The 13243-nt window shown below is 49.9% G+C and overlaps 1 protein-coding gene across 1 annotated transcript in view; it reads right to left on the minus strand.

Annotated features, from left to right (window-relative positions):
* Nucleotides 1-2239: 2239 nt before the first annotated feature.
* Nucleotides 2240-13243, minus strand: part of SMG5 (SMG5 nonsense mediated mRNA decay factor) — a 33704-nt gene continuing 22700 nt past the window's right edge. The window contains exons 14-22 of the mRNA XM_035097785.3: nucleotides 12800-12875; nucleotides 11027-11202; nucleotides 10405-10563; nucleotides 9484-9543; nucleotides 8875-9034; nucleotides 8371-8461; nucleotides 7536-7610; nucleotides 7273-7411; nucleotides 2240-6744 (exon numbers count right to left, since the gene is read on the minus strand). Of these exons, the coding sequence (XP_034953676.3) occupies nucleotides 6661-6744; nucleotides 7273-7411; nucleotides 7536-7610; nucleotides 8371-8461; nucleotides 8875-9034; nucleotides 9484-9543; nucleotides 10405-10563; nucleotides 11027-11202; nucleotides 12800-12875 (1020 nt within the window). The 3' untranslated portion in view covers nucleotides 2240-6660. The remainder of the gene's footprint in view (nucleotides 6745-7272; nucleotides 7412-7535; nucleotides 7611-8370; nucleotides 8462-8874; nucleotides 9035-9483; nucleotides 9544-10404; nucleotides 10564-11026; nucleotides 11203-12799; nucleotides 12876-13243) is intronic.

Genomic DNA, 13243 nt, shown 5'->3' on the forward strand with positions numbered 1-13243 from the left:
AAAAATTGCGCACTGAACAAAATGTCTGTGGAACGTAGCCCTGACCCAGAATTCACAACCAGCTCCCTTCGAAGGAGGCTGGAAGATGTAACACAAAAGCCTCTTTCTGCTATTGTTGTGTGATCTGGGTCAGTTGACTGGGGAGACGGCTGTGGCATTCTGCAGTGGGCACAGAGGCTAAGTAAGTGATTTAAGGGCATCGCAGCAAGATGTGGAGCTCAGCGCTGAGAGAGCTCATTGTAAAAAGGCAGGCTTCGGAGCAAAATCTTGCAAGAGGAAAAGTGACCCAAGCGTTGGGATTTTTAAATTTAGAGAAACGGCAAGGAAGAGGCAACATGTTAGATGTTTATAAAATAATGGATGTCAAGGAGAAGGTGGATAGAGGTTTTTTGTTTTTTTTTTGCTATGAACACAGCTCGTGGACATCCAATGAAGCAGAATGTTGGAAAGTTCAGGATGGATAAAAGGAATTCTTCACACAGCACATAACCTATAGACCTCTCTGCCACAGGACACAGTAATGGCCAGCAACCTAGATGACTTTAAAAGAGGATCTGGCAAGTTCAGGGAGAAGGCGAAGGATGGCTACTAGCGGCGACTCTGTTCTGCCTCCACAGCTGAAGGCAGGAAATGCTTCTGAAAACATGAGGGAGGGAGGGTTCTGGGGCTCAGGTCCTGCTTGTGGGGTTCCCAGAAGGGGCCCCTGATTGGCCACTGTGAGAACAGGATGCTGGACTAGATGAGCTCCCATTGGGTTGACCCAGCAGCCAGGCTCCTCCTATGCTCTTGAAGTGCAACCAGCAGAGCTTATGGGAGAGAAGCTACCCGACACATCCCCCTTTTTCCAAGTGACAGGCATAGTGCTGGCTGAGACTGATGTGAGTTGTAGCCCAAAACATCTGGAGAGAATTAAGCTGGCCAAGGTTGGGCCAGATGAAGAGGTCGCAAAGCCAGAGTAACCGACACAGCAAGGATTAGCATAATGGCACAAAAAAACCCTATGATCTAGCAGGCGTTAGCTAGGGCCAAGTCCCACTGAAATAGTGTTCAAGTCATGCCTAACTTGGAAGCGCCACCGGGCTCCAGACCTGGTCTTGGTTGAGCTCAGCAAGCCTAAGTGCTAGAGCTGTTTCTGCTAAAACTTCCCAAATTAAAGTTGCAGGTCCATTTCAGTTACACGCAAACATGTTTCGAGTAAGGATGATCTGCCCCTCAAAAGCAACACAGGCTGCACATGCGCAAGTGCAGAAGGCTATCTGGACGCCACAGAAACTTGGCACACCCCCGTGCCTTAAAGAGGAAGTTGCATCTTGCACAGGGACACAGCATGCCTTAGAGCAGTGGTTTGTTTTTAAGCCCCATGGGAGTTCCACTTTGGTGGAAACCTAATTATGTTGCACATCTACATTTTCAGGGATTTTAAAGTCCTATCCACCCCTACTATAGGGTTGGGGCAGGAGTCAAGATCAGTGAATTGCGCAGATGCCACAAGCAGCCTTCCTATGGATGGGCAATTTGAACTCATGAGAGCTTCTTTTTTAAAAAAAGCTGGGCGTGGGCAAACTCTCTTGGGTACGCCCTGCTCGTTTCAGAATAATTGCTCAACTGGAGAAAGAACTCTCTTTGTAGAGAGGTGGGAGAGGTCGGAGGAAATCAAGGGGTTCCCCCCGCCCACCTTTGCCCCAATCACATCCCCTATAACTCAGACCACATGAAGGCTCAAAAGAGACGCCAGCAAACCAGAATACAGGGAAGAGTTGGAAGCCATAAGAACATAAGAACCTGCTGGGTCAAGCCAATGTCCCACCTAGTCTAGCATCCTTCTCTCAAGTGGCCGAGCAGATACCCCAAAGGGAAACCTGCAAGGAGGACCCAAGCACAAGAGCCACCGCCCCTCCTCAGGCTTCTAGCAACTGGCATTCAGAAGCACTGCTGCCTCTATCTGTGGAGGCACAGCATAACCATTACGGCTATCGATAGCCCTCTCCTCCATGAAGTACTGTAGTACAATCCTCTTTTAAAGTCATGCAAGTTGGTGGCCATCTCTGCCTCCTGTGGGAGGGAGTTCCATAGTTCAACATCCAAGGCCCCTGGCTTGGCATCTTTGCTCAGTTGACCCAAGTTAGGGCGTGGGTTGTGTGGACCGCTGGTGGCCTCCCCCACCTCAATGGAACACAGCACGGCAGGAAAAGAAGTGTAGACCAATCCCTCCTCCCCAATAAACACAAGTGACCATGGATGAAGATTTACAAACATCTTGCATTTTTATTAAGCCAGTCGATGTGTTCCAATCTTACATAGTGGAGGGCCGCATACCAGTAAGTCAGGGGCCAGTAAGTTCACATCTCTTCCTCCTCCTGCCCAACTCATACTGAGAAGAGCTTTAGATGGATGCTCAGATATGGCTCCTGGCCACCTTTAGGACTGCAGATCTCGTAACACGCCTCTCCCTCCCACCGACTTTTGAACTCCCCACGCTTTTCAGAGAAGCTGCAGTTTGGGCCACACCCCACACCGTTTCTGCTGTAGTCCAAGTCTTTGGAAGCAGCCAGCTCTGGTGCGCAAACTGGCATCAGCGGCAGCTCCCCCCCCCCAATTTCTCTCCTGCCACCAGTTTTCCCAGCCAGAGAATCTCGGCTGAATTTTTTTCTCCCTTTCTAGATGCAGAGAACACACACACACACACACAACATTTAAGGAACAGAGTTAAGCGATGGAAGCAGGAAGAAAAGAACTGGAGGGCTATTTGGCACAGCCTACAAGGGCATCTACAGAATTCAAACCCATGTTTCCACCCATGGCTAATGTCCCACGTGAAACACACACACACACACACACACACACACACACACACACACACACACACACAGAGGCTTCTGATGACAGCCCAAAAGATCAGGTTTACTTGGGTGGATGAGCAGCATAAACCCCAATTTCTGGGAACCCATAAAATGTTAAGATGGATTTCCCACATGGTTTCTCTCTTCCTGCTTAGCCAGAGTTGTTGGGCCTTGCGAGTACAAATGAGACCTTACACATTTACCATCCCTTCTTCCTTCCGACAAGCCAGTCACAGACTCCCAACAAGTGAGGACGGAAAGAGGGAACTTTTTTAAAAAGAGAGAAAATCCAACCAGAATGCTTTACTGCTTACTAGGAGTTAGGCTACACTGCAGAGATGGTCTAAAGGTGGGTGCGATACTGACAGTGTAGCCCAAACAAGCTGTTTCAAAATCCCTTTACTCCTCCATCCACGAGGAAAACAAAGGCCTCCCCCCCCCAAAAAAAAATCAGCATCTGCTGCTGAATGTTTGATGGGTAAACAGGTTGGATTTCAAAGCTGAAGGCCACGGGGGCTGCTGTTGGAAGCCAGGTAGGGTGCCGACAGAGGTGGTTGCAAATTTGGCAGGATATGTTTCCTCAACAGCAATAGTAATATAATAATGATGATAAATTTCCACACCAAACCCTGCTTCCAAAAGAAACAAGGCTCCAGGCTTGAAATCCCCACCTTTTCATTTTCTTTAGATCAGCCTGGACATCCTTGGCAAGAGTTAACTATTAATCCCCCCCAAAAAAAGTGCTTTTTGGGGGGTTCATTTATAATTTGTAATCTAATTTTTAACTTCTCCAAAACAGTGGCCCAACAAACAGCATACACATACACACACACACACACACACACACACACACACACACACACACACACTGCAGAAAATGTACAGAAGTACTTTTTTTGGAAGCTCTTTCAAGAGTTTTGGTGGGCCATTTAGACCTCGTCCGATACTCCTTCAAATCCTCCAATACCTATTTGCTCTGACAGTCCAGCTCACCATTTCTGTAAAATCCCTGCTCAATTCACAAAAGGTCCACCTGCACCTTCCCCAGCTGCAGGAGGAGCAAGGGGCAAAGAGAGGCTCTGCCAAACTATGCCCTGCGGGAGAGGAGCATTCAACTGCCTGAACTTCAGAAGGGCAGGATTCTTCCCACAGCCAAACCCTCAGAGAATCCTTATTTACTTGTTTCTCAAGGTACAAAGAGGACTTCAGTGCTGCAAAAAGTACCTTACACTGCTGGGGGGCTGCACTCAGCTTGCAGAACTGCACACACTCTTCCTTTTAAAAATCCCCATTTTATGTCGAGTCATATCACTCAGGTAACAACTCCATTTCTTGATTCCACTGCCTCCTCCACCAAGGCTAAAACTCGCCCCTCACAACTACAAAGTGGTCTAGTTTGCTGGTATTTCTGAAGTCTGCACATGCTCTTGTGTACCTTCCTCTCCTCTCCTCGGCCCAGTTTGTATCATGGAAGCTCAAACAGAAAATGAAGTGGCTTTTCTCTCTCTCCCCCTGCCGTCTGCTTCGCCATTTCGAGCAGAACAGCCCAGAATCCCTTAAAAAACAAAACCCAAAGCAAAATCAAGAAGGATCAAGTGAGCAAAACAAAAACCTTTGTTTTCAGTGTATCCTCTTGGAAGCAGATGATTGGACTCGTGTTTGGTTGCTATTTTGAGAGTGCTAGGATGGCTTAAAAATTACAAAGCACGTGCCAAGCCAGAGAAATCTAATCTATGGTTTCCAAAGGGTGGCGGCTGTGCTGTCGCCTTCCTGCCAAAGGTAGGAGCGTAATGGAAGCAGCGAAGAATTTAATCCTGGATGCCTTGTTAGGGGTGGGGAGAAGGACGCCTGGGAACAGCATAAAATGTTCGAATGTTTGGGGGCCAAACCCCAACCTTAATGGAAAACTCAAAAGCTTAAGAAACACAACGTGATTAAGAAGAGATCGAGAGAAGCAGGAGGCGAGGGCCAAATACAGAACCCGCAGAAAACCATCCAAGATGGCGGCACTGGATGGCCCACCAAGCCACCAGAGGCATCGCTGCCTAGGAGGAAACCACACCTGGCTCTCCCTTTCAGAGAAAACAAGAGTGAGGAAAGGTTGGTGGGGGAGGCCTGGCTGGCAACTCACCTATTTCCTATTGGAAGGGAAGTGGAATGTAGAAGGAAGCCCTCACAGGAAACTGCTTCCAAGCCCTTCCAGTATCTTCCCTTCCCAGAGGGTGTCAAAACCAGGCCTGGGGGGGAGGGAAGACTTGAGAGGTGTATAGGGCAAAAGCTTATTAGGCCCTGAGGTGGCTTCCCCCAGCCCCCTTAAGAAAAAGCTAGCTTCAAGAATAAATGGTTTGCCACTACCTGCATCTTTCCAACAGTGCCCCTTTGGCAGGCTCAACATAAAACACTGGCAAATGCGGAAGGGAGTCAGGTGTAGAGAACCCATTCCGGAACCTCAACAGTCAGACCTTAATTAACCCTTCCTGGTTTATGGTATTTCAGAGGAGGCAGAGAATATTGGGGGAAGGAAGGCCCCATGGCCCTCTGTGGCAAAGGGATACTGTCATGTTTCCTGCTTCTCCTGCAAAGCCCCCCTTCACTCCTCTCCAAAAACTCTGCACAAGAGCTAGGCCTTCATCCCTCCTACAAAAGCAACAAGGAGCCACAGAAAATAGGGTCTGTTTGTTTTTCAGGGCAAACCAAGAAGCCGAAAGCAACTCCAGTAGAAGGGCCACCATTTTCTAGTTACCTGTTGTCTGGTGAACAGGGGGATAGAAAGGGGAGGAAGGTGGAACAGCACCCATGCAGTCGTTTAACCCCAGGGAATGAAAGAGGAGAGCTGTAATGTGGGGTTTGCTTCCTCCCTGGCTCAAGCAGCGCAAGATGGTCTATGACACCACTCACAAAATGCAAGAAAAGCAAGGCGTGGGAAGATGGTGCGGTTTTTGGACAGGCAGAGTAGACGGTGCAGGAAGGGAGGGGGATGAGGCCCACTGTTTCCTTTTCACAGCTAACTCTTCCCACCCCCACCCACAAGGAAATAAATAATGTTTTCATTCGGAAGCTTCTTATAGAGAGCTGTTTTGCTTTGCTGAGACAGGATCACTGTTCCCCTGCTACCTTGACATCTTTCAAACACTCAAGGGTGAAGAACCCTCCCGGTTTTGGGGGGAATGGGGAGAGTGACAAGGGGGGGAGGAAAAAACCAAAGAGGGGTGTTCACTAAGCATAAAAAAAGAAAAACACAATGGGGTGGGCGGAAATGGGGGGGGGGAAGGGAGCAAAATGTCCTCCTCCCCATCACCAGATTCTGAAAGAGCTTCCTGCAAATCCTGATCCCCTCTCTCAGGATCACCGGCTCTTTCGCAGTGTGGATCCGGTGGCAAAAAGTCACAAATGTTGTGTTTTTTGTTTCAAGCGTAGGCGACAAGCTGCCTGAAGGATCCTAGAGACGAGAAACCAAGCAAGCTTTTTGGAGATGAATGGAGCCCCTCCCACCCACCGCTCACACCCGCCCCCATCAGCTGGGAGAAAAGGAGACCACCTCTCCTCCATCCGGCCGAGATCCGTCTCTCTTCCCCAAGCGGCTGCGTGGTCTGCCACAGACTCCGCCTGTTTGGTGAGATGGGGAGGGAGGGGATGGCGGGGTTGTGGATGTGGGGTGGTGTTTCGTGCACACGCCCAGCTGCTTGTTTTTCATGGATTGCCACGGCGGCAGCTGCTTCATGTCCAAATATCGCCTGTGGTTTTGACTTCTTTCGTTCCAACGCTGTGCGTCCAAAGACGGGGAGACAGAGCTTCAACCAACCCAGCGGCTTCTCTCCCCTCAGCCCATTTCCTTCCACTGCTTGTAGAATTCCAGAACGTTCTTTATCTCGACACTGGCGTTGGCTGCCGCCTGGATCGCAGACTGGGGAAAGAACAAGGAAGTTGGGATCCAAATGCAATAAGGCCCTGGAGGGGAGGTACTGCTCTTTGTATCCTTCCCAGTAAACTCTTAGCTACCCATGGATGTAACCATCCTCCCCACCCTGAATCTTAGGCCTTTCTAGCCCCAAATTCTGTCTTCCAATAGTATCTGGGCAGCTGAATCCTGGGAAAATCACAGGCAGAGCATGATGGTGAAATTGCTCACTTGCTGCCAGCAACAATTAAATAGCAAAAATGGAACCTTGCCTCCTGGCAGATTAACCAACTGCAAGCCTATCCCACCATGTCCCCAGTTACTTTCAACCAGTACTTTGCGCTCATCATGTGGCAATGAGTTCTGCAGGTATACATTTTGTTTTTGTGAGTGGTACACTCTCTCTCTCTCTCTCTCTCTCTCTCTCTCTCTCTCTCTCTCTCAATAGACAACACTGCTTTTTAAAAAAGTATTCCATACCCCGTCAAAATATCATCACAAAGCTGGAAAAGTTTGGTTTCAGACCGCACTCACCTTCATGGGCGCAGAAAGCTTGCTTGGGTCATCCAGCTGGAAGCCTGTGAGGATGGTCACCATCCCACTGGAGTCATCTTCACTGCCCCCTTGAGAGGTTGTCAGTTGTTTGCAACTATCCAGTATCTTATAGAGGTTCCTGTTATATTAGTATTGAGGCAAAAGAGAGAAAACAGTGTCACCATTTGGCTTAGTAAAAACAGCTCTCTGCTTGTGAATGCAGCTTTGCTTAAAAATTGATGCAGGTTGAAGCAAATCCTTACCAAGCATCTAGATCTTGCCTCTTCAGTTTATGCCTCTCAAAGCTTTTCCCAACTTCTTTCTGGCAGCGGATGTACCTGGGAGACAGAAGATCACACATTGGGTGGATGTGCGCATGAGTGCAATGCTGATCAGGCTACTTCTGCAGCACAGCTGAAACTGCCAAAGTAATTTGCAGCACATTTATGCATATTTATCCCAATAACCCTGCTAAGCAGTGTCTGTGTTTTGCAGGTGAGAGAAGCCAGGTGATTTGCTCAATGACCAAGAACAAGCTGAGAGAGAACTTGAACCCAGCTCCCCCAAAAGCTTCATCAAAGTTAAAAGGCTCCCACTGGCAGTGGTGGCCCCACAGTTGTGGGATCCGTCCTTGGAGAACTCTGCTTGAACCCCTTGCTTGAGACCCTACAATATCTTGTACTGGTTCTCCTGCAGGTCCCTCTACTGCTATTTTATCAGAAGCTGTTTTTTTTACTGTATGGTGTTTATTCCACTGTTGTACTGCATTTAAGTTTTATGGTAAGCTGACTTACAAAGACTTGACCTAAAGGGTGGAGCAGAAATCAAAAGAAACAAAATAAATATTTATTATTATTAAAAACAAAGTTCAAATGCCTGCACACCTAAACTGGGAAAGGGATGGAAATGCAATTCACATTCGGGGGCAGGACCCAAACAGCTGTTTTACGTATGAGAACTGCAGCCTGATCAGGGTGTATGTGTAAAATACAAGCTAACGAGACATCCCAATAGAGGCTGCTTCTTAAACAATGTTCTTCATTACCTGTTCCAATGTACAATGAAAAGGAATACTGTTGACCAGGGGGCTCAACTTACCTGTTTCCCTTTTTAAATTCTGCCTCTAAATAGCGGATGCTGTCACGAGCTCCCGCATTCTCTTTCTTCAGGAAGTCTAAGCCATCAATGACTAAGGATCGAAGAAAAACAAGGTGGTTACATCTTCTGCTTCCCTTAAGGCAGTGGTTCCCAACTTTTTCTGGTCACTGCCCCCTTGGTTCCACAAGTTCACCCCCAGTGCCCACTACCCTATAAAAAGCATTGTTCAGAACAGCAGTTTGCACAACCCGCTAAGAAACACACAGTAAATAGGTAACAACCGCAACCTTATTAAAGCTCCAATTAAAACTGGTTAGTTTAATTAAGTCAAGTAGATGAACCTGCACTGGTGATACAGCTGCCCACCTGCCTCTTAGCACACACCCCGGTAATCCCACTGCTCACTCACTCACCCCCCCCCCCGGGCAATCAACCCTTTCACTACCTGGCAACAGCAGTTGTCCTGCTCAGGATACCAGCCCTGTGGCGGGAGGGGCCACTTACCTGTCCGTGGGATGATCACAATAAACCTTCCACTGGCAGCCAGCTGCCTGATGGTGCAGAGGTGCTGGCAGAGAGCCTGGGTGTCGGGGACCAGGTAGGGGGACATCACACACTGTGCTTTGGGCTGCTGGAGGCTCCCTTCCAGCTGCGACACCTCCAGCTGGGGAAAGAGAGAAGGAAGCAGGAGCCTTTAGGGAAGAAGCTCTGAGCAAAAACACCAAATCCGTTAAGGAGTGTTCTCAGTGGCCCACCCTGTGTTGTCAGATGACCAGTCCGTCCAGCAGAGTACAAAAGGTTTTATGTAGCAGGGTGCAGGTTCAACCCTACACAACTCCAGATAGCGAAGCTGGGAAAAAGACTCTTCTCTGCTAGAGACTCTGAAAAGGACATGACTGTACCGGGATTTGTATGGTTTGACTCAGTTTGTGGCAAGATTTCACAGAACTGGCTCCAGCAAGAATCCAGAGTCTCAGGCAGGAAATATTTCTCAACACAAACTGCTCAAGATCATCTTTTAACAGGATAAATCAGGGACTGAACGATGTGTATAAAGCATATGCTCTGGCCCTTCCTCTCCCTCCATGGTCCATGCACTGTCCATCATCGTACCTGCAGCCGAAGCTGAGCCATGTCTCTCATGAGCCTGTTCCGGCGAGCTTCCTCAGCAGCCTAGGGGGGAGAGCAAAGGGAACGATGCACGTCAAACTGCCTTTGCACCTATGGTTCCATTCCAGAACTCTGGAATGGTTCCTCCACTTCATTTCACTATCCATGGCAGCCTAAAACCAGGGTGGTGAGATGGTTAGGGGGTGTTGGGATGATGACCTGGGTTCAAATTCCCACTCGGCCATGGTGCTCACTGAGTGGATCTTGGGCCAGTCACTGCCTCCCAGCCTAACCTACCTCACAGGGATTGTTTTGAGGATAAAATAGGGAGCAGGGGGAGAACCCCGTACAGCCCCTTGAGCTCCTTGGAGGTGGTGGCATATAAATATAAGAAATAAATATATTGTAAGGTCACAAAAGCCTAAATATGCAATACAATATAAACAGTATAAAATTGCACACTCTGAATTCTCTCCCTAGATATCCCTCCCTAGTTGAAATTTAGACTGCAAAGAGTCTAAAGGACTCCTCTTTTTTGCTGATAGCCACAGAAATAACACTGTCAAGTATTTTCACACTTTCCCTAGACATTTGTTTTTATGGGCAAAGAAAGTGCTAAGCGGAGGACTAGAAACTTGGCTAGTACAAGTCTTTTTCTCAGCCACTCACTTCCACATCGCCCCTGAAACTTTCATCAGATGCTTCCCATGCATTTTCTGATATTTTCTCAGGCTTCACTGGTGGCAGAAACTCACATATGGAAGAGAAGAGTCTCAAAATGGGAAGTTGTGCAATGCACAGGCATGTGACAAGGCAGGGAATGCAAGAGACCGGGGTCCCTGTATGACCATCAAGCCTTGCTCTTCACTGGAGCATGTTTGTTCTGACCCACGATTCCCCCCAGCCCACCCTGGAAAAGCTCACCATGCGGAACTGGGCCTGGGCCTGCTGGAGCAAGCCGTCCTGCTCCGACTGAGCGATGCTGATGAAGATCCCAACCTCCGGGTTGAACTGCAGGATGCTGCCTTGCAGGTGGGTGATGAAGTGTCCAAAACTCCGGATGCAACAGATGCGAACCACGGACTGTAATGAAGAAAGAGGAGGACCCGGTGGGTGGGAAGGGCAGGGAGCGCATCCACTTGAGGCTGACACTAAAGCAAAGCAAAAGCTCCCCTCCTGAACACCTGCAAGCCTACAGGAACAGCTGGGACTTGGGAGGGCAAAGGATGGGCCAAGCTGGCTGACCTCTCGCTGCAAAGGATCAAAGGGAACGTTCAGCCCTGTTCCCTGCAAAGGGCTCCTAGGCCAGAAGGATCAAACCCCACCCAGCGACACCTGCTGATTGACAGGTGGGTGTGGTTTTGGAAAATAGCCTCGCACACCAAACTGGGCCCCTTTGGTGGGACAGGACTAGCCTGCGAGCTAGAGGTTCCCCACCCCTGAAGTAGTGGAGCAAAGGTTCTACTTGCCCTCACGCTCCTTGCTTCCCCCCAGTCCAGAAGCCTCCCATGACTTCTGAAAACCAGCACCAAAGCCAGCCTCTTACCTCCTCCACTTCTGCAAGGAGAGGCCTGTCTTGCTCGAAGTTGAACCTCTTGTGTGCGTTCTTCAGCGGGGGAAGGTTGCGGAGGGCCATGTCCTCTGGGAGCAGCAGGCAGGCAGGCAAGTCTGGCAGCTCACACCCAGGCAGCATGCTCTTCACCTCGTTGCAGAGGAACAGCCCTGCGCATCAGCAGTGGGGAGGGGAGGGGACAGAACGGCGGCTTGATATTTCTGGGTCACAGGGGCAGAAGGACCAACTAGAAAGCCACACAAAACACTAGTCCTCAAGGGCACGTCTAGTCTAAAACTGGGACTTCCACAACTCCCCGTGGTGCCAGCTCCGACTCTGCCACATACGGGAGTCGGCAGGAAGCCCAAAGGGGGAAGATGCTCCCGGCCTGGGATGCTTGTGTCTCCTTGGCAGAATCGGGCTGCAGCTCAGTGGAAGACCAAATGTTCTGCATGTAGGAGGTTTCCCAGCTCGACCCCCAGAATCTCCTCCAGGTAGTGATGGGAAACAAACACACATGCAGAGGCTGTTGCCAGTCAAGGTAGACAGCATTAGGCTAGATCAGGGGTCCCCAGACTTTCTGCGCGGCGGGCCGGTGCCCGCCGCGCCGACCGCGCGGTGGGCCGGAGGGCAGGGGAGTGCGCGCGCAGCGGGCCGGAGGGCGGGGGAGTGCGCGCCCGTGCGCATGCGCACACGCACACGGGCGGGAAAAAAATCGCCAAAAATCGCTTGTGCGCATGCGTATGGGCCTCCCCCGACCCGGAAGTGCACCAGAAATGACCTCTTCCGGGTCGGGAGAGGCCCATACGCATGCGCACAAAGGATTTTCGGCGATTTTTTGCCGATTTTTTAGATCGTCGCTGCGCCGCGCGCCGTGAGAGCGGGCGGCGGCAGCGGGCGGCGGGAGTCGTCGCGGGCCGGATTGGAAGGCCGATTGGGCCGCATCCGGCCCGGGGGCCGTAGTTTGGGGACCCCTGGGCTAGATGAGTAACTTGACTCTGTGTAAAGTGGCTCGTTACATTTCCATATCATGACCAGCTCTGACAGTAAGTGCTATTCAATGGTGGAACGGACAGCCTTGGGAGCTGGTGGACTCTCCATCATTGAAGGTTTTTGAACAGAGGTTGGGGGTGGGGGCATCTGCCAGGGACTCTGCACCTGTTATTTGTGCATTGAAGGACGCTGAGTTAGATACCCCTTGAGATCCCTTCCAACTCTACGATTCTACGATTCTCATTCTTTTCATGAGGCATACAGAAGACCTCAGCAGAAGCTTCCCTCTCTGAATCCAGACAAGCCACCATCAGGTAAGCAAGTGTGGCCTTGAAGATGGAACTGGGGGAAGCTGCTCCCACAGAAAGAGGCTTTGTGTTTACTCCATTGCATAGCATACGAGCTTGGTAGACTTCTCATTTTCTTCTGGAACTAAGCAATGGAATTCCAGAAGAACGTAAGAAGTCTACCAAGCTCAGGTATTGTCTATGCAGATTGGGACAGTAGGCCTCCAAGGGTTTCCAACAAGCGACATTCCATGGCTCACCAAGAGATGGTGGAGACTGCAAACTGAAGGTTCCAGGTTCAAAGAAGTCGCTCTGTGTGACTAGACTTCCCACCATCTCTCCCCATTTAAAAACAGCAGGAAAACTAGGTGTCAAGCAGGAAAAAGACCCAGGAAACTAGCAAGAGTGCCTGAACTGCACATGAAGTTGAAGTTCGAGTGTTGGGGGTGGGGGGACATAAGAAAAGGAAATTTCTTCTGAAAGTTACCTGAGTCCTGAAGGTCTCCAGCTGAAGGAAGCAGGTTCAGAAGGACAGAAAGTCTGTTCCATAAACTCTGAGAACTCTGGAGGAGGGGGAAAGCACCACAAACAAATGCAAGCAGAGCATGTGGTGAATATTAGGACTTGGGCCAGAGATCCAGGTTCAAGCCCTTGCTCAGACTGGCCAGCTGCTACCACCTCCCAGCCTAACCTACCACACAAAGTCAGCGCAAGGATAAAATGGGATGCCCATTTTACTACAGCTGAGAGCAGGGGGCCCATGAAGGTCTGCCCTCGAAATAAAGTGCAAGAGGGTGTCTGTGTGTGTGTGTGTGTGTGTGTGTGTGTGTGTGTGTAGATTTAAGGTAGCAGTGGGGCAAGAATAGGGCACTGAAACACTCAACCTCCCCCACCCACCCACAGTCCCTTTCTTCCCCAGCTTGGCTTTGAT

The sequence above is a fragment of the Zootoca vivipara genome, chromosome 16 (assembly GCF_965207765.1).
Source record: "Zootoca vivipara chromosome 16, rZooViv2.hap1.1, whole genome shotgun sequence".
NCBI lineage: Eukaryota > Metazoa > Chordata > Lepidosauria > Squamata > Lacertidae > Zootoca > Zootoca vivipara.